This window comes from Canis lupus, chromosome 5 (genome assembly GCF_048164855.1).
Source record: "Canis lupus baileyi chromosome 5, mCanLup2.hap1, whole genome shotgun sequence".
In the NCBI taxonomy this organism is placed as follows: domain Eukaryota; kingdom Metazoa; phylum Chordata; class Mammalia; order Carnivora; family Canidae; genus Canis; species Canis lupus.
In genome coordinates this window covers 79,441,951-79,462,059 of record NC_132842.1, presented here as the reverse complement: position 1 = coordinate 79,462,059, position 20,109 = coordinate 79,441,951, and the positions used below count along the sequence as shown (strand labels likewise).

Genomic DNA, 20,109 nt, shown 5'->3' with positions numbered 1-20,109 from the left:
TCCCAACAGCCCGACAGGCAGGTGTAATTATCCAGCTTAATGAGTGAGCAGATGGAGGCCGAGCATGGAACCTCGGCCACACAACCCGAGAAGGGCAGAGTGGGGACTTGAACCCCTGGGACTGTGCAGATCCAGAGCCTGAACTCACCGGGAGCAGGGTCTGTGCCTCACTGGCACTGCAGTGATACCAGGGCAGAGACACCAGGGAACAAGCAGGGCTCACATCTGCATCTTCTTGGGAACCACAGCCCAGAGTCAGAATCAGGTCAATACAGAAAACCTGGTTTTGGGGAAGGGGGGCGGCTGGCCACGGAGACTCCCACTGGCTCAGTGAGAACCGACGGCCACAGCCGTGACCCAAAGGCACCGCCGTGCTTCAGATGCCTCCCCAGCACTCAGAGAAGTAGGTGGCTGTAGGTACTCTGTACCCCAAACCATCCAAATACCTGGTCTACGCTGAACTGAGTTAACATTCTATAAATTGGGGAAATGAGAAGTATTGGGAACTAGATATGAGGTTCTGGTCCTGACTTTGCACGCATCTTGGATGACCTTGGGCAGCTCCCTTCCCCTTTTACAAGAGCAGGTTTGGTGGATAATTTCCCCTGTAGCCATGGCCCATGAGTGAGTCATGAAATCAGTTTAGAGGGTTGCATATGACGTGCGTGTGTGTCGTGTGTGTGTGCTTATATGTGTTTATGTATCACAAACAGTAAAGTGCTGCTTCAGCAAATTGTGTCTCTGTTGTGAGTGTGTGTGTGTGTGTGTGTGTGTGTGTTGGGGGGGCTAACTGGGTCGAGGCATGAAATCTATTATATTTTGTGGGTTGCTGTCAAGAGGATTTGAGAAGCCATGGCTCGCATGACCTCTCAGGGCCTGCCTGGCCTGCCTGTGCTTAATTGCACAAACCCCCAAAAGGCGCCCTGGGGCCCAGTTCCCCTGGGCCCCCTCCTTCTCCTCAAGCATTAGATCAGAACAGGGCTTCTGGCTGTGGATCTCCAAGCCTGTGATCCGCATCAGTCCTCGAACGTCCTAGAACCAACCACCCAGCAGAGGAACTGGGACACTGAGAGCCAAGCCATGAGTTTTAATCCTGAGGAGCCAGTGTTGAAGAGCTTTGGACCAGACAGGGGCTCAGGTGGTAGCTCTGTGTATTTTTTCGCCCTGTGATTCCAAATCTCCAAGCCTGTTTCTTGGCTGTCAAACGAGCTAATAACACCTTCCTCACTGGGCTGTTGGGAATGTTTGATGATACGATGCACATAAATTACCTGTTGCAGCACCTGACAACAGTAGGCACTCAATAATGGCACCCATTGTGGGAGAGGACCATCAAACCCAAGCCCAAGACTCCAATGGGTTGGCTCTAAACACAAGGCCTAGGGGCCGAGGTTGGTGTCCAGGGTGGAAGGTGGCACCAGGTTGGCCCTTGAAGCACTTACCGTGTTGGATGTGGCTGTGGTGACGCTTTGGTTGTGGTGATCCCATGAGGAGCATTGGCGAGCTCTCAGACGGGAGTAGAAGCACCCATAGGTGAGGTAGCACTGGTGGGGAGCCCCAAGCTGGGCCTGGGGCAGCGGGCCGTGCATCCGGTCAGAGGCTGCACATTTTGGCACCTCCAGCCTTTATTTGTGAAGTACCCTGTGCCACCTGTTGACCCACGCCACCAGCTAAATCCCTCCTATCTGCCCAGGCCAGCTGTGTGCTCCCTCCGAGTGACATCTGTCCCAGCGTCCCCACCAGGGGCCATTGTTCCTGTCCGGGCCTCCCATGGAGTACATGTCATGCGTCCACTCAAGTGCTCCCATCAGGGCCTTCCCTGCCCATCAGGGTGAGGCCTGAGGACACAGAATAGCAGCAACAACACAATACAAATCTTTCCCTCAAGCAGCTCAGAGCAGGGAAGGAGACAGGGGCTCCCCACCATGGTAAGAATGAGATGTCCGAGATGGCCGATGAAGGGGTTTCGAGTTGAATCAAGAGGCTACTGTCTAAGCAGGAAGGTGGTGGGTTAGACCGCAGATCTCTGGGTCTGGCACCGACAGCTGTACTCCGTCTCCACCAAAGCCAGCAAAGAGCACTGTGCGCGAAGGCCCCAGTTCGTGCGTGCTCAGGCCTTGGGCAGGTCACCAGGCCTCACCACTGATACAGGGGGACCTTGTGACTCCACCTCAATCTCCTGGTATCGTTCATGTTCTCTGCTGGAATAGAAAGGGTTAAACATTTAGTCCTGGTGGAGCTGGGAAAGCTCTGCCCCAGGGTGCCAGGTGCATCCCAGGACTGCCCTCTAGCCTGGCAGGTAGAAGGGCTGCTTCAGAACTTCCTGTTGCAAATACACATCCTCAGGCTAGATCACAGCTTCTGGTTGAGGACCAGAAATCTGTATTTGTAAACAAGCTCCCGGGATGAGCAAAGCAGTCAGGTGTGGGGACACTGGGAGGCTGCGTGGGTCACAAAAGATGATCAAAGCTTATTTATATCTTGCCTATGTCCGTGGGGATAGCCCGTTGACATTCACAGAGACTCTGTAGACCCATGGTCCTGGCTCTAATTTTATACATTTCTAAATTCAGGGCGGTGCCCCCAGGGGTAAAGGCGTAGGAGGTGTGCCCTCCTAATAAATATGGAATGAATTATATATTACCATCCTGGTCCACCTAACCCATGTCCATTTTATAACTTTCCCTTGGAATGAAACAATTTATTTGAAACATTTTTCATTTTGGGGGGCGCCTGGGTGGCTCACTCAGTCTGTTAAGGATCTGACTTTTGATTTCTGCTTAGATCATGGTCTCAGATTCCTGAGATGGGGGGGAGGGGGGCTGTGCTCAGCGGGGAGTCTGCTCCAGATTCTTTCTCCTCTCCCTCTGCTCCTCCCCACGCTCTCTTTCTCTCTCAAATAAATAAATCTTTAGAATAATTTTCATGATAGAATATTTTCTTGAAACGTGTTAATTTTAACACATTTCTGTTGTTTAAGCCAAGAACACCCCGGTAACTTTGTTACTGCAAAGGCTCTGCTTATCCAAACTTTCCCCAGGCTCCTCTACGCCTTTGTTTGACTGAGCCCTGTCCCTGAGTCTCGTCCCCAAGGGCAAGAATCTTGCTAAGTCACTTCAGCGAGGATCATGAGAACATTGCTGGGTCTTTAACGTGGCATTTTCCAGATGTAATGAACTGCTTTTTCCTGTCTTGTAGGTTGTCTGTGCTCATAACAATTTAGTAGGCTCCACTTTTGTAAACAGAAATGAAATATTTATGTGTTCTCCTTACCTGCTCCCTCCAACGTTCAGGAACTCGTGTTGAGTATTCTTATTTCCATGGCAATATAACTATTTGCCCGAGTTCACTAAGAATCGGTTCTCCTTGCAACAGATCATCGGTGGAAACATTGGTTATATAATCAAGGCTCTGATGGGAATATCTGAGAATGATGTGCATAGGATCAGCTAGGACCAGACAGTTTTAGGGACGTGAGGTTGACTTTCTGGAGCCAAAGCTCACAAAGCCCTCTTGATAAAAATGGTTTGGTACCTGGCTTGCAGGTGAGCAAGGAAGGTCACTTCCTGGCAGACCCAGGGAACGTAGGATATCTTGGGGACCTTGAGAGGAGAGGAAGTCCCCCAATCTATAGATGTACCCAGAGGTGTGCCCTCCTAGCAAATACAGAATTATTTAAGTGGCTTCTTAAGTGTCTAATCTGAAATTCCCAGTGAAAAGGTTCTAGGAAAGCAAACTCAAAAAGGCCTATGGGGTCAATCTTCATTTTTGCGGCCCTCATGTAAATAATCGTACCAAATCAAATGAGACTGGAATAATTATTTTGTAAACAAGAACAGCCGTACTTTGATTATCTTTGGTCAGAAAGAGGGGTGACTGTAGAGAGAAATTTTGTGTTTTAATGGAAAACTAGAGCCCACCATTGGGGTTCTCCAGTATCTGACTATAATTCTCCAGATGAAAGTTTCTAATCTCCCACCTCCCTGACTCCACATCACTGAGAACTAATACTACCCTTTTCCCGATGCCCCGTAAACAGAAGCTGGCTGACTTGAAATAAGCTTCAGAGAAGTCACCTTCTGATGGCGTCTGCTGTTGTGTGAGCCGCTCAGAAAGTTTACTGGGACACCGATGCCGTCACCAAGGACGTCGAACTGCAAGCCAGCAAGTTTGTTGGGTCACCACTGCTTTCCTCACTCCATCGTGTAGATGCCTCCAGCTCAACATCTAGAAATTTCCCGACTTCCGCCCTCAGAAACTGGGTTCCCAACAACTAATCATTGCCTTCCTATTATTTTCATAGAAATTCCCCCATTCAGTGCCCCACCGCTCGCATTGGCAGCTAGCAAATAGCCACTATGACCAAGTCCCAAGCGGTGGGTTAGCTGATCCTTCATGAACAAAAGGCGACCAAAGGATAAATGGACAAATGGACTCCTGCTGTTCAGAGGAAAGAATGTCTCTTCTTTCCTTGGACAGGAAGAGGGGCTGATGAAAACTCTCCCCAACCAAAATGAGTGAGGTTCCTCTAAGATCTTTTTTGATGCAGCCTCATCCTTAAGAGCAAGAATCCTGTCAAGTAGGTTTAGCCAAAACCCTCACCCTCCATATCTGATAACCCTGATATCTAATCAAATTCCTCACCCCTTGTCATCCTCCAGGTGGTGTTTGATCACCCAGGCCTGCCTCTGGCAAGAATCCTGTTGGGTTGGCTTAGCCACGATCCCCCTCCCTTACCCCTGATGTATCCTCTTAGTGATTTCCCATCCCCACCTGCTCCGTAGATCTACAGCCGTAGATCTACATGTGTCCACGCTGTATTCTGAACTGAGCTCAGTTGTCTCTTGTCTCTCATTGCAATCATTCCTGGTTGGGATCTGCTTTTAACCCTTTAACTACTGCCCAGATCTGGTTTTCCCTTTGACTTAACCGTTTCGTGGAAGATTCCTGGTCCTTGTGGTCATTCCTCTGCACCCAGCAAGGAGCAGGGGGGAAAAGGGAGATGGGTCTTTTTTTTTTTTTTAAGATTGTATTTATTTATTCATGAGACACACACACACACACACACACACACACACACACACAGAGGCAGGGACACAGGCAGAGGGAGAAAGCAGGCTCCATACAGGGAGCCCGATGTGGGACTTGATCCTGGGTCCCAGGATAGGCCCTGGGCCGAAGGTGGTGCTAAACCGCTGAGCCACCGGGGCTGCCCGAGATGGGTCTTTTAGACAGAAAAGTCACTCCTCAAACTCATTGATCCATCAAGACCAAAATGATAGATTGTGGGAATTGGTAAACAACTCATTCATCAAGTCTGAGAGCCCCTGAAGCAGAGAATCTGAAAATTGTTTGGTTGCCATGTCTAAAAACTCTTTGAGTCATCAGTTCTAAACAGCTGATTTAATAAATCTGGAATGTTGCACAATTGGTTTCCTATAAATCAAAGTGAGCCAGCTGCCGGACGCTGAGATTACTCAGGTTTCAAATAAACTTGTTGGTTGTAAACCTTGAACCTCTTATTATCTTCTCTAAGGATCTCTTTATCTTGGGACAGATTTGCTATCACATTGAGCATCCAATCAAAGTTCTAACATGCTTCAGCTTGCAGACTTTCTTTCTATGTAGAATGCTCTGGACCTTTTTAATATTTTATGCTTTTCTGAGTTTCGTCAAATCCATGACCCAATACAGCCTCAAAACATCTCATTTTGCAGAATGGGAAACTGAGAGAGACAGAGAAAAAATGTCCTGCTTGGGGTCCTGCCCACGTTAGTGGTGCCAGGGCTTGAACCGGCCTCTCAGATCCTAAAGTCTGGGGGAATCTCCCCTTCATGGGAATGAGGACCTCTTGGGGGCTGGGACTGGCACTCCTCTATGAGCCCCACTGCCTTGCCTGGTGCCTGACACGATGGAGCAGATCCCAGTGTGGAAAGTATCCTAAGTGTGCTTCCCCACGGTTCCACTGAATCCTCATATTAACCCACGGAAGTATTACGAACACCCTGTCCTGTGTGTGAAGATACCAAGGCACAGAGAGGTCAAGGAGCTTGCCCCAGGAACCACAGCGGTAAGCAGTACAGTTGGGAATGAACCCCGGAGCCCGCCCTCTTCACCCCGGACAGATGTGCTGACTCTATACGGCTGCGCCCTCTCAGGATGACGCCCAGACAAGGTTTCAGGGCAGACCTTGGCCAGATGCGTGCTGCCCCAGGAGGGGAGAATTACCAGTGGCTGGCATCCATGGGCTGCCCTGGGCCCCCGAGCCACAGTGACAGGTGGCTAAGGAGGGGTCACCTCTCCATGGCCTGCTTGCTAATGCCATAGAGCTCCGACAAGCAGGCCCGGCTGAGCATGAGCCCTGGGGAGAAGGAAGGAAACATCAATAGAAAAAAGATGGAGATGCTGCCACCACGGCCATGACCACAGCTGCTGATGTTCCTTCAACCCTGAGCAGGACGGCAACTGCTGTGTGTTCTGCACGCAGATCTCTACCTGCCGGACGGGGTGCAAGGTGCCTTCCGGGGGTCTGTCATTTACCCCTCACAACACCTTGTGAAGACAGTATGGTAATTCCCATCTTACAGGTAAAGAAACTGAGGCTCAAAGAGGTTCAGTGGCTTATGCCTAAGATCCTACATCCAGGAGTCAGGAGACCCCAACAGCTGGCAGATCCTCTGTGCAGGACCCTGGGCCCAAACCTTTTTTTTTTTTTTTTAAGATTTTATTTATTTATTTATTCATGAGAGACACACAGAGAGAGGCAGAGACACAGGCAGAGGGAGAAGCAGGCTCCCTGCAAGAGCCTGATGCAGGACTCAATCCCTGAACCCGGGGATCATGCTGAGCTGAAGGCAGATGCTCAACTGCTGAGCCACACTCTTGCCCACTATGTTAGACCATTTTTCCAGCCAAGTTTTCGTGTAGTACATTTTCCCCCATAAACTCAATATGGACATAGTGTTGTACATCTTATTTTATTTACTGTTCCATTTAATAGGAACTTTCCACCCTGACCATGTTGGTACCAATGGGAAACTGCAGGTCAGTGTTGGTGAAGAAAACTTTCCCTCTACTCTCTTAGGTGTTTTCCCTTGGGGGCTGCAAATTAAACTAACAAAGGATGGATTAGCAGGAGAAAAGCCATGTGGTATTTATTAATATTGACATGCACAGGAGTTCACCGAAAAGAAGTGAAACTCAAAGAAGTGGTGAGACTCAGGATTCCGTTTTTTTTTTTTATTTTTTTAAGATTTTATTTATTTATTCATGAGAGACACAGAGAGAGAGAGAGGCAGAGACACAGGCAGAGGGAGAAGCAGGCTCCATGCAGGGAGCCTGATGTGGGACCCGATCCCGGGACCCCAGGATCACGCCCTGGGCCGAAGGCAGGCGCTAAACCGCTGAGCCACCCAGGGATCCCCAGAGGATTCCTTTTTAGCAAAGGAGAGGCGGCTTGGACCTCAAGGACTATAACCTGTGGGGAAATGACTAAGAGCTACATGGGGGATCTAATGGAGGACACGCTATTTTAGAAAAGTCTGCTTCTGGAGTGTTGACTCCCTGGCGCTGATGAGAAGAGCTGCTCTTCTCTCCAAGTACAAGGGTTGGGGGCACTTTTCTCAAAGAGAAGTTTGTGTCTTGTTTTTAGGCAGATAAGGGATGGGCAAAGACCTCCTCCCGCATCTGTAGATACTCAATTGCCACCAGCCCCAAATAATTTGTATACAAAGTGGCATATTCGGGGCTGGCAAATTCTGATCCCTTTTGAGGCCTTGGAGCAAGAGAGTAACAGAAGCTGGCTTGGCCTGGGGGTCTCCTAGCCCCCAGTCCAGCACTCCGTGACCTTCTTCCCTGCTGTGCTTGTGCTCCCCAAGAGCAGGCCCTGTGCTCCTCCTCCCTCGTCTCCAGAACCTTCCACGGCATCACCCAGCTGGTGCCCCCCACACACCTCCAGCCTGGTTTGGGACTCTCCAGAGAATTCAAACAGTGCTGCTCACAGAGCTCATGACTTGCTCCCTATCTAGTTCCTTCCAGTCCTTCAGAATATATTGAGGCGAAGGCGGTCTCTGCGTGGAGCCTGGGGGTCCTCGGCACCCCTCCCGTGCTTGCTAGCTGACCCAACTACTGATCGTGCACTTCCCTCTCCAATAAGAGTTTTATTTTCATTGCATTTATTTTTATGGTCATTTTCCGTTGATGACAAGTGACACTGGTTTTTCACTCTACCAGAGTGGAATTAATTTCCTGCTTAAAAAAAATATTTATTTAGGTTAAGAAAAGTGAAGAAGAAGAAGAAAATTGAAATCTTAAACCAAACATCTGGAAGGTGATGTGCGAAAGGCTGGGGTTTGGGAAGCCTAATCCTCTCCCCTCCTACCTGGAAGATGAAGCAGTGGGCCTGATAGAACGGGGCTCGCATGGAGTCTGATCTAGAAGGTGGGTCTCCAATCTTTCAGCTCTATGAGCTGTGCTGGCACAAGAGGAACAAATCTTGGTATTTTCTTGCTGAGTGAGTTACCTGGGGCGAAATATTTTACTTATCAGAGCCTGGATCCTCCCCCAGAAAAGAAGGGTAAAGTGCCCAGCCGGTGGGGGCCCGTGTAATGAGGTGGAAATGAGATCAGGTGTTTAAGGTTCCTAGCACAGGGAAACCCTGAAAAATAGTATCTTTTCCCATCTCCCTCTTAAGAAACCAGAGGCCACCTGGCTGAATTATTTCCTCTTCCTTCTGCTCTGTGGTTCCCGGACTTGGGGTTTGGGGGACGGAGGAGGGGCACTTACCTGCAGGCATCAACAGAGCCGGGCCCTGTGGCAGCCTCATCTTGGGGCTGGATCCTTCCAGAAGAGGCAGCCCACCGTGAGAATGACCTTTGCCTGCAGGGTCTCCTGCCAGTAGGAGAGTGGTCTTGGCAGAGGGAGGCGGTGGTTTCTGATAGTTCGGAGGGAGGGGCTGGGAGGTGATAAAGCAGGTGCGCTTCCCAATCTAAGATATACAAACGGCTGAATGAGTCAGTGATTAAGAAAACCCACAGAAAAGGTAAGCAGAGAATTGAAATAAGGCAGGGAGACAGGGTGAGAGGTGGTTGCTTTCTGCTGGGAGGCAGGGACCTTCTCTCAGGGGGTGACTGTCTCCTGAGCCCTGGATGACCCAAGGGGCCAGTCTGGCAAGGAGCCCAGGGCAGTCCATCCAGGAGAGGCCCCAAAGCCAGCGAGGCTTGGCCAGGAACCTAAAGCAGAGACAGAAAGGAAGGAAACTCCGCCGCCTTGCCTTTTGTGACTTGCTTTGAGTTTTCACCAGCTACTCTAAAATCTCTTCTTTAAGTGAAAAAAAGATAAAGAGGATCCCCCCCACTCTAGAGCCAGCCAGGCCCTCACATCCAGGCTGTTCCAGTGAGGTCGGCTCCGGGCTGACCTCGGGAAGAGCAGGGGCGTTGTGCACCCCAAATGAATACCCCCAGTGGGCACTGACACGGACGGGGGCGGGGTGCAGAGGGGAGGACAGGACCCACCGCCCCACCGCACAGCGCAGCGATGGGGAGAAGCGTGAAAGGAGCATGGACATTTGGGAGAGGCTCTGCTGGAAAAGCAGGCAGAGTCATGGAGAAGGCAGCTACCCATCGTGCCCCCCCCCCCAGGTTGGCCCCTCCCCGCCCCCTGGAGGTGGCCCATGGGGTCCAGGTGGCCTAGGGACTGGATTCAGCCAGCTGTGGGATGAAGGGCTCCCAATGTGAGGACGCTACTGTTAACGGTGGGTGCAATTATTACCCACCACCCTTCTGTCCGAGCTGCTTCCTGCCTGGCCACCTGCCCCTGCCTCACCTCCTCATCCCTGGGGGAGGATCTCACCCACTAGAGGGGCACCCAGGGCTGACTCACCAGCTGTCCCAGGAAAGAGTGTGGGAGGTAGGGTGAGACACGGCCCTGGAGCAGAGAGAACTGGGTTCGATTCCCAGCCCTGCCACTTAGCAAGTGACTCACCCCGAGTTTCAGTTTCTGCAGCTGGAAGAGGCAGGTGACAATACCAAGCCCCAGAGAGGTGAGGGGAGTGGGCGAGGGGGCACCACAGGTGCTCAGTGTTGGCTCCACCCGCCCCCCCCGTGGTTGTCCCTTTGTGAGTCTGACCCCGGGAGGAATGGGAAGCACGGTGACTGTGTCCTCTGTCTGCCTCCTACATCCTCCAGGCTACTTGAGAGATGGGCGTGGAGAACAGAAGCTGCCGGTGAGTCTCTCCCTCCTTGGTGCCTCTTACCCAATCCCAGGAATTGGAAAAAGGCCCAGAATGAGCACTCACAGGATGGTGGGGAGGGGGAGAGGGTCTTGCCTCACTCTGGGGACTCAGTCCTGGCTGCCCTGAGATCCCATCTGCCAATCCCACCTCTTGGTCCTCTTGGTCCAGAGTCCCATGACTTGACCAACCTGGGATTCATTCATTCATCATTCATTCATTCATAACAAATAACTATTGATCACCTACTCTATGACCAGCAGGCCCTGCTCTAGGTGCTTAGCTCAGAGAGAGGAGTGCTTTAGGCACTGTCCTCCTCCTGATCCAGCCTTGGACTTGCTTACCCAAGGCCATCAACAACCCCCACAGCTCTGGTTGCAGCCACTACCCACCACTCAGGGACATTAACTCTCTCCTCTCCAGGGTAAGGAAAACCTGAGGAATTGAAACCAACCAGAGTGATCCCGTCACCTTGAAGCACTACGGTTGAGGATGGCCCGTCCTTGGGGGAGATGTGCTAGGTGGTGGCAGTAGGGCTCATTGAAAACAGACATGAAAGGAATGGTATGTTTTCTGGTGGATGTAGTCACGTCCAGGTTTGAAGTCTGGCCCACAGCTGCAATCGGGAAGCTGGGAGGAGCCACCCAGGGGGCAGAGCAGCACAGCAAGGGTGGCCAAGAGCAGGAGAGAACACCTGGTGCGGAGGACATCTCCAGGCCACTGGAGAGCCACCTTTCCCCTGGATTTCTCGTCATGTGAGGTCATAAATGCCCTCATTGTTGGAGTCCATCAAGTCATAGGAAGTGTCCTGATCGATACAAATGGGACGGGGTGCCAGGGAGCAGAGTGAGGAGAGTCAGGGTGGGATCCTGGTTCTCCCTTTTGCTGGTTGTGGGACCTTGGACATTGAAGTCCCCAATCTGAGCCTGAGGTTGTAAAATCGGGATAATAATGCTCATATCTGTCAACAGATGATGATGTTGTCACCATCACAGAGCCTGGCCACAGAAGCTCCAACGGAGGAGTGGGGGTGGTCAGCTCTTGAGTCAATGATCACCGTGCCTCAGGATCTAACTGACCCAGCTTGCACGGTCCTGTGGAAAGGACAGAGGAATTGGGTGGAAAGGAGGGGGACACTGATTAACTATTTTCCCTTGATTTATCTTGATTTCAAATGCGGTCATGATATAACAACAAGAACAAAAATGCTATAGGTAACATGTAAAGAGGCATTACCAGGTGCCTGGGGGGTGCAGTCAGCTATGTGATTGACTCTTGGTTTCAGCCCAGGTCATGATCTCAGGGTCATGAGGTCGAGTCCTGCATCAGGCTCTGTGCACCGTATGGAGTCTACTCCAGACTCTCTCTCCCTCTCCTGTTGCCCCTCTCCCCTGCTCTCTCTCTAAAGCAAATAAATAAATCTTTAAAAAAAATAAATAAAGAGGCATTATCACGTGTCAGGCACTGCACTGACCTCCTCTTATTTTCTTCTAACTTTCATCTATACACTGGAGGAAACCCAAGATTCCTGAGGTGAGGTTACATGGCTAGTCCGTGGTATGGCTGGAATTTGAACCCAGTGCCCATGGTTCTTAATTCTTCTACCCTGCCTCACATGAGCCACTGAGCTTTATGTAGAAGTAGGATAAGTGCTTGGTCAACTGTTTCACTTACACATGTCACAGGCTGGAGGGTGTGAGTGGCTCTAGGTCCTCCAGCCCTGTTGCTGGAGACACAGCTAATCACATACAAATGATAGATCATGGATCCTTGTGTGAAGAAGCCACCCATCCGTCCACCTATCCATCTATCCATCCAACCACCCATCCATCCCAAGTCAGTTTTTCCAGAAGCTGAGCCTGAGACAGGATTCTTGTGCAAATGGGTAATTTACTGAGGGCGTGCTCACAGGAGAAACCTGTAAGGCAACAAGTGAAACAGGCCAGACTAGGGTATGAAGCTAAGCAAAGAGGTGTTCCAGACATCTGGCCTCAGCCTGGTCCCAAGAGGAGCTCTGGGACATGCAATGTGCTGTCCAGGGGGTCCTGCATGGAGGCAGGGGCTGGGCAATTACTCCCTTCTGGTATTGCACTCCCTAGATACGGGTTAGAGGTGGGCAGGGTGGGAGGCGTGGTAGCTCCCAGCAGACAAGGAGAAGGAGATAGATGTGGGCACACAGCAGCCAAACATCTGGCTTAGCTGGAGATTGGGGGACTGGGCCGGGAGGGGATCTGGGTAGGGACCCAGCAACATCTCCCACAACCTCCATCCATCCATCCATTATGGGCTCATTGGTCCATAAATATTAATTGAGCACCTATTATTTCCGGGAGCAGAGGAAACAAAGATGAGAGACGTAGCCTCCGTCCTCCAGCAGCTCCAGTCTAGTTGGAGGACACTGGGAAAGTTCAGATACTATATACCACTCAAGATAAAACCTGGTACATTCCAGACTCATAAACTGCTCTGCAGGTTTGGAGGAGGGAGCAAGAGCCAGGAGGAATCAGCCAGAGGAGACCTCTGTTCCAAGTAGCCCTTGGGCCCTTGGTGGGGCTCAGCCACCTGGGGACAGTAAGCGGAGCACTCTGCAGAGGTCCCAGCCTGAGAAAACTCCTGGAAGCAGGAAAGGACACACCGCATGTGCGTGAGGACCTGGGCCTAGAGCAAGAGGACGAGGCAGCTTCATCTGGCCCTTAGCCTGAGAGGGATTTGTAGAGTCCCTCTTGGTCCCAGGTACTGCTTCGGGTGCAAGGATGCACCTGATTCCACGGTGGTCATGGGCCCTGCCTGCAAGGACCTGCCAGTCTAGTTTGGGAGAGTGACATAGTGCAGGACACTGTGGGTCCCAAACACCGTGAGAGGTCCTACCCTGGGGCGGCGGAGGGCTTACGGGGTCTTAAGAAGTAGCCACGTGGTCCTTCAGAAAGGCCACCCCTGCTGCAGCTTGGACAGCGTGATCGGAGGGGGCGAGACTCAGCAGGTGGCCTGGCAGGTGGCAGCGGCAGGGAGGACCTGCCACACCACGGCCCCCCCAATCCCCACCCCTGACCCCTGCTGCTTCGGCCCAAATACTGTCCCCACGGGGCTTCCTGGCCTTGGCTTTTCCTCAGATCTTGATGCATCCTCGGAAGAGATAGCTGCTGCCTCGGGGCGGAGAGATTTAGAAGGTCCAAGAGCAAGAAGGCGGGTGGGGTTAGGTGGAGACACCCCCAGCTGGTTCCGGGGGTCGGACCCTGGGTAGGGGTGTCGGCAGTCCCACAGGACCCTCAGCTGGAGATGCTGAGGAACAGGGCAGGGAGCTGGGACCGCCGGGGGGCTCCTCCTAGCACATCGGGGTCTGGCCGCGGCAGTGGGGCCGCCAGTAGTATCGCAGGTGCCTCTGGTAGGAGTCCAGGTTCCGCTGCAGGCAGAGGACCATCTCCTTGTCACAGGCGCACAGCTGCTGCTCACACCAGGTCCCCTTGTCAGCTGCGGGGTGGAGGAGAAGGGAGCTCACCGTCTGTCCCTTCCTGGGGGCAGAGCCCGGGTGGCTCTGGGGTCCCCGGAGGGAGTTCCTGAAGGCAGCACAGTCCTTGCCGAACTTTCGAGTGCCCTTCTCAGCTGCTTCCACCTGAGCTGCAGGACCTCTGGCCGGACCTCGACCTCCCCCATGTGCCATGGCTCCTTTCTTTATTCATCCACTTAATAAACAATTGAGCCCCTGCCCTGCAGCAAGCCCTGGAGGGACAGGGCGGGCTCGAGGGGACATGGGAGGTTTGCACCCCGTGGGGGCGGCAGATGTTCGAGAGCCACAGAAGTGAAGATCGCGGCCTGCTCCCCACGGAAGTAAGGGATGATACAGGGGCTGCAAGACGATGAAAGAGGGGGACTGGACTTGGCATCGAGAGCCATCTGAGCTGAGGTGGGAGGGGTCTGCTCCCCCTGTGGAAAGCCGCGGTGGGTGGTGTTCCAGGCAGATGGAACAGCATGTGCGGAGACTGAGGCCGAAGGGACCTCGGTGCGTAGGTTTTGTGATCTGTACTTGGGGTGAGGGTGAGTGCTGCCTTGGGGCTGTTGAGGGTACTGAAGAAGCAAAGCACTCAGCCTACAGTAGGTGCTCAACAAATGCTGGCTATTATTGTCACCATTATTATTTTTTAAGATTTTATTTATTTATTTATTTGGGAGAGACAGAGAGTGCGTGAATGGGGGTAAGGGGCAGAGGCAGTGGGAGAGCAGGGGAAGCAGACTCCCCACTGAGCAGGGAGCCCGATGCGGGGCTCGATCCCAGGACCTCAAGATCATGACCTGAGCTGAAGGCAGATGCTTCACCGGCTGAGCCCCCAGGTGCACCTGTTGCTATTACTATTAAGCCTTCGATGAACAGGGACTGATGGGATGAGCCCTTCATTCCCAGCCCTGGGAGCTGCCTCCTGTCTCCAGGCAGGGGTGGACGGAGGGCAGGGGTGGGAGGGGGCTGGGGACCTGAGCTCTGACCCAGGTTCTTGTCACTTGCAGCTGGCTGACCCTGGGCAAGCACCTCTTCACTCTGGCCTTGCTGTCCTTGTCTATACCATGGAGGTCATAGAGATGGTGCCGCTCCTGGCTGGGCTGTTCTGAGGCCCAGGAACGCTTAAGACATTGTGACGGGGAAGTCGTGCCCCAGGTGGTTCATCGAGCATGCGCCTGGCGGCGGGCATGTGCGAGGATCATTCTAACTGCTCTCATTTTAGTTCTGGAATTAATGTTAGGGAGTAGAATAACTGTGATCATCCTGAGTTTCCGGATGAGACCGCCGATGTTCAGAGGGGCTAAGCACTGTGTTCAAGGTCACCAAGCTGGTTGATGGTGGCTCTGGGATCCAAGCTGAGGCCTGCCTGCCTTCTAAATCCTAAAGGGCTCAACACCCCTGTTGGACCTCTCTGTACTCCCAGCTCCATTCCTCTATATCCCAGCTACAGTCACTGGACACATGGGAAAGACAGAGGGGTTGGGCGGCTCGTGCACTGTCACACAGCCCACAAAGGCAGTGAGTGCCAGAGCTCCCTTCCTCAGCCTCTAACTCCAACCCCGAGGCCCGGGCACTCACAGCACTGGATGTCCCCGTGTGAAAAGGTGTAGTCATAATGGTTTGTGTGGATACGGCATCGGTGCAGTTTCAGGTGCTCATAGCAGCAGTCATGGGTTTGGCAGCACCTGGAGGGACAGGACAGGCGGTGGGACAGGCAGGGAGCACAGCTGCCCAAGGTAGAGATGGAGTGCCCACCTTGGAAGTCAAGGCCGGCAGGGTTGTAGCCTTCTTTGCGGTCACACCAGCTGACACCTACTGAGGGTGGAAGCCCTGTGAACCAGGCATGTGTTTTGTCTGTGAATATTCCCTTGATCTTCACTACGACCCTGTGACGGAGGCACTGGTGTATCCCCCATTTCACCGATGAAGAAACAGACTCAAGGAGGTCAGGCCACACGCCCAAGAGCACACAGGCTATAAGTGGCGGATGAGGGAAGTGACCCTGGGTCTGGATGGCTCTCATCAGCCCCCCTGGCTGATTCCCTGGGGTACGGGGTTGGGGGGGGGCTGCTGCGAAGATTGAATGAGCCAGTGGCAAAAAGAGGTAGGAATTTGAAAAAAACAGCGTGCAGTGGGAGCAGGGAGTGTGTGTGTGTGGGGTACTCTAACTAAATCAGGGGTTGGAAGTGCAAAGGGGCCTTCAGAGACTCTGCAGAACCAGCCAGAAGGCAAGGGCGAGGAGACCTGGAATGGGACTGGGCCTCAGCAGAGTTCCTAGCACATGGGACAAAACGAATTCGTGGAACAAATACATGGGGGAGCAGGAAAGGGAAGAGTCCTGGGGCAGGGGGCGGGCAGGGCAGGACTGACACCCGTGGCCCTGCCAGGGAAGGCCTTACCAGTCCGTGGCATCTTTGGGTTGGCCTCTGCCTCCAGGTCCACAGTGGCAGCCGTAGAACCAGTAGGAGAAGATGGGTGTCTTCCTGGTCACTTGTTTGATCATCTTGTTCAGGTTCATGATCCCACCCTGGGTTGGAATCACACCTGCCAAGGAGTCCAACAACAAGGAGAGGACATGAGCTGAACATCAGTGGTGGCCAGTGGCCCACAGGCCTGGCACTTGTGCCCTGGTGGACCACATCAGAATGACCTTGGGAAATAAAGTGACAACAACCATCATGGCTAATAAAAATATATGATGGGGCACCTGGGTGGCTCAGTGGGTTAAGTGTCTGCCTTCAGCTCAGGTCATGATCCCAGAGTCCTGGGATCGAGTCCTACATCAGGAGAGTCTGCTTCTCCTTCTCTCTCTCCTTCTGCCCTTCCTCCTGCTTGTGCCCTCGCTCGCTTGCTCTCTTTCTCTCTCAAATAAATTAATTAAATCTTTAAAAAATATATAGTGATAGTGAATGCTTATCATGGGTCTTTCCGTGTAGTAATTCATTGACTCCATTCAACCCATGAGATACTCTTCCCCCCCCCCCAATAACTACTCTTCAATTCAACTACTCTTCAATTCTTCAATTCAACTACACTTCCATTCAACCCATGAGATACTCTTTTCCCCCCAATAACTACTCTTTTTGTTTTGGTACATTCTATATATACAGAAAAGCTGCAAGGAGTTACGGAGAGTTCTTGTACACCGCTCACCTACTTTCCTCTGATGTTATGATCAGCTTCAATAATTACGGGACACTTATGAGAACTAAGAAACTCACATTGATACAACAAGAACTACATTTAATGCCCATTTTATAGATGAGCAGATTGAGCCCTAGGACCTTGCTCCGGGTCACAGTGGCCGGTACATGGAGGAGCCACGATTGAAGCCCAAGGCAGTTGGGTGCCATTCCCTGCCTCTGCACCAAGTTCCCGTTCTGTAACAGGGAGACTTTCCCCTGGACCCCACCTGCCCCTCGCCTCCCTTAGAGAAAGCTGCAGATTAAAGCACTCACGTGGCTCACCTGGGAGGCCGTGTGATTTAGAAATCAATGATTTTCGTGGATATTTTTCATTCTAAGCATAATTGCTACTGGTTAGAATGGATCATAAGGGGCTATTATTTTATTGGGGGAGAAGAATACTTAATGCTGAGATAGGAGAAATAAAATGTATGAAGTCAATGAATTCAGGGGAGGGCCTGGGAGGACCAGACAAGATAAGGGGACCCAAGTATACATGTGTGCAACCTCGAGAGACGATTCGAGAATGTAGATGGACCTGAATTTCAGGGAGACGTGACCAGGTGGGCCCCTTTGAGTGACCTCGTTATACACCTCCCCTCCCCGCCCCTCCCCAGGTAAATGGTGTTATAATGAAAGTTCTTCGTGCCATTGAAGTGAATAGAAAAATGAGAGTGAGCCCCAAATTGGGGGAGGTGGAGGTGGGAGGAGGGGATTTGGAAGGGGCTTGTGCAATGGGCCACAGGTGAGATCCTGAGCATGTTGCCTTGGGCTGCAGCTAAAAGGGACCGGTGGTGTCTCGTACTTGGAGGCCTGCTATTGTCCCCACCCGGTGTGTCCCCTCAATGGGCCAGAATCCATGTTGCCACTCCTGTTTGCCAGGGGTGTTTAAGAGAATCCTTGCTAAGCCTTGAGGGTACTAATGACTGATCCCAGGACCCCCGGAATCCCACATTCCGTGATAAGGAACCCGGAGGCAACCCACGGCAGGGAGGGTCATACCCACCTTGTGTGCCAACCAGGGACCTGAATTCAGACTCTTGCTTTTCTGTGTACCTCGTCCCTCTTGCTGCCCCAAGTCTGGCCCTTTCCACGTCAGCTTAGCATTATACAAATAAGCTCATATCTGAACGATGCAGCTCGCCCTTGCCAGGCAAACAATATATTTAACTTGGGTTCAGAAAGCTTTTGGATGGTTGCCTCCTAATAATTTTCTAGTTGAGGCGAAATGAACCCTGAAACACCGCAGAGCTTGGCCTGTGGTTATGTGACCTTTGGTGAACTGGCTTAGCTTGTCAGTAATTCCTGGTAGCTCTATCATCCTTCGTTGCCACCGAGGGGGATGGACTCCCTCACCCCGAGAATTAGCACACCTACTGCCTCATCACGCCTGTGCTGGGTGTTAGGCTGTTGTTTCCTCGCTATTACTTACACTTGCTAAACATTATGGATACATTTTCTCATTAAAGTCCTAACAACCCTACGAAGAGGGTGCTATTGTGTCCATTTTACGGATGAGGACACAGAGAAGTAGGGTGACTTGGCCAAGGTCATCCTGCCAGGAGACAGGGGACCAGCGTTCGAATGCAGGTTTATCTGCGTATTTTATGTCTACAGTGTCTTGCTTCTTTGTGTCTGGGAGAGGAGTTGACTGCAATTTTCCCAATGGTTGCCACAGTAGCCCAGGAGATGTGTTCCTCTAAAAAATTTGGTAGTCCCAGGACAACATAAAACCACATTCGAAAGTACAAATCCTTTCTAACACTACATACTTTGAGACGGATCGAGAAATAAAACCACTGATTTGCTAACAAGCACTTTTTTATATTTGGCCTGCCGAAGATTGAATGGAAACCGCCCCATCTCCCACCACAGTCAACAGGACCCTCCTCCCAGGTTCAAGGGAGACAACGAACATGAAAGGAAGTGTTTTAAATGTACAGAGTGCTGTGCGTAAACGAAAGATTGTTATTATCTGGTCAAAGTGACAGAGGGGAGCAGAAGGAGGTGGGGAGATCCCTTTCTGTAATTTGTGTCCAAAATACCGTAGGCATCTGCTCAGCCAACCGCAGTGTCTGAGCCCCTCCATGCTCAGCCTCACAGCAGAGGCATGTGGCACCGCGTGCAGAGCCAGAGCTCCCCGGCCGAAGCCAGCATGTTGGGGACCGGCCGCTGCTGCTGGCTCCTTGCAGGGACAGAAGGGTTGAGGACTGGGGGACCAGGGCAGTGGGGATCAGAGCAGAGGCTCAGTCTAGGAAGGAGCTATAGCGCCTACTTACATCCCATCCCGCCTCCCCTTCCCCACTGTGGGTCCTGCCTCACTCACCAGCAAACACCAGCAGGGTGCACAGCAGGGGAAGTTCCATGGTCCCAGCTGGGGGGCAGGACGGTTGAAGCAGCTGCTGGAAGTCCCCCTCCATTGAGGCAGCCTCTTATATCAGGGTACCCCCCACTCAACCCAGCCCACCCCTGTCCTTCCCAGTTCTGGCTCGGGTGTCTGCTCTATTTCCTGTTTCTGGCATTGGGGGAATTTTATTGTTTTTATTTTTAACTTTTGGATTGCAAAAGGAACGCATTCAGTGTAGGAGATTTGAACATCGTAGACAATAAAATAACTTAAAATCGCTTGTGAATTCAGTAAACACTATTCACTTCTTTTGATTTTAAATAGATTTGACATGTAACATTGTGTGAGTTTGAGGAGGTGTACAACCTGTTGAGTGGATACATCTATGTATTACACTGTGACTGCCAGTATGGCAATAATTAGTACCTCTATCACGTCGCATAATTATAATTTCTTTTTAGTGGTTAGAATAAAGATCTAATCTCTTAGCAAGCTGGATGATTATAATGCAATATTGTTGTCTATATTCACTAGACTGTGCATTAGATCCTTGGGATTTATTTTCTACTATTTGCAAGTTTGTACCTATAAACATCTCTCCTATTTCTGCTCCTTCCTGTCCCCTGGTGACTATCATTTTACTGTCCATTTTTATGAGTTTGTCATTTTTTTTTTAAGTGGGCTCCATGCCTAAGGTGGGCTTGAACTCACAACCCTGAAATTGAGAGTGCATGTTTTACTGACTAAGCTAACCATGCATCCCAAAAGTTTGGCTTTTTTTTTTTTTAACACTTCACATATAAGTGAGATTAAACAGCATTTGTCTTTCGGTCTGATTTGTCTCATTTAGCATCATGTC

The 20,109-nt window shown here is 51.5% G+C and overlaps 1 protein-coding gene and 3 long non-coding RNA genes across 5 annotated transcripts; 2 read left to right on the top strand and 2 right to left on the bottom strand.

The window, feature by feature from the left end:
• Window positions 1-6,972: 6,972 nt before the first annotated feature.
• Window positions 6,973-9,575, bottom strand: LOC140634296 (uncharacterized). Its single transcript, XR_012031821.1, has 2 exons — window positions 8,785-9,575; window positions 6,973-8,521 (listed from the first exon to the last, which is right to left on the bottom strand). It is a non-coding gene; the product is annotated as an uncharacterized lncRNA (long non-coding RNA).
• On the top strand, window positions 7,781-11,683 carry LOC140634295 (uncharacterized). Of its 2 annotated transcripts, none has more exons than XR_012031819.1 (3): window positions 7,781-8,439; window positions 10,185-10,222; window positions 10,652-11,683. It is a non-coding gene; the product is annotated as an uncharacterized lncRNA (long non-coding RNA). The 2 variants fall into 2 exon arrangements; XR_012031818.1 differs by having other exon boundaries at window positions 7,781-9,040.
• Window positions 11,684-12,098: 415 nt separating this feature from the next.
• PLA2G2D (phospholipase A2 group IID) lies at window positions 12,099-19,344 on the bottom strand. The gene is made up of 4 exons (XM_072825127.1): window positions 19,230-19,344; window positions 16,118-16,262; window positions 15,297-15,403; window positions 12,099-13,696 (listed from the first exon to the last, which is right to left on the bottom strand). Exons 1-4 carry the CDS (start codon window positions 19,321-19,323, stop codon window positions 13,551-13,553), a joined length of 492 nt encoding a protein of 163 aa, XP_072681228.1. The 5' UTR covers window positions 19,324-19,344; the 3' UTR covers window positions 12,099-13,550.
• LOC140633063 (uncharacterized) lies at window positions 15,164-16,422 on the top strand. Its single transcript, XR_012030703.1, has 2 exons — window positions 15,164-15,663; window positions 16,231-16,422. It is a non-coding gene; the product is annotated as an uncharacterized lncRNA (long non-coding RNA).
• Window positions 19,345-20,109: the final 765 nt, after the last annotated feature.

Bases quoted from the DNA above. Each gene is read 5' to 3' on its own strand.
- PLA2G2D (XM_072825127.1), bottom strand. From the start codon at position 19,323: ATGGAGGGGGACTTCCAGCAGCTGCTTCAACCGTCCTGCCCCCCAGCT. The intron at 15,404-16,117 runs GTAAGGCCTTCC...CTGTCCCTCCAG, and splicing joins CCCAAAGATGCCACGGACTG to GTGCTGCCAAACCCATGACT. The intron at 13,697-15,296 runs GTGAGTGCCCGG...TCCACCCCGCAG, and splicing joins ACACGGGGACATCCAGTGCT to CTGACAAGGGGACCTGGTGT.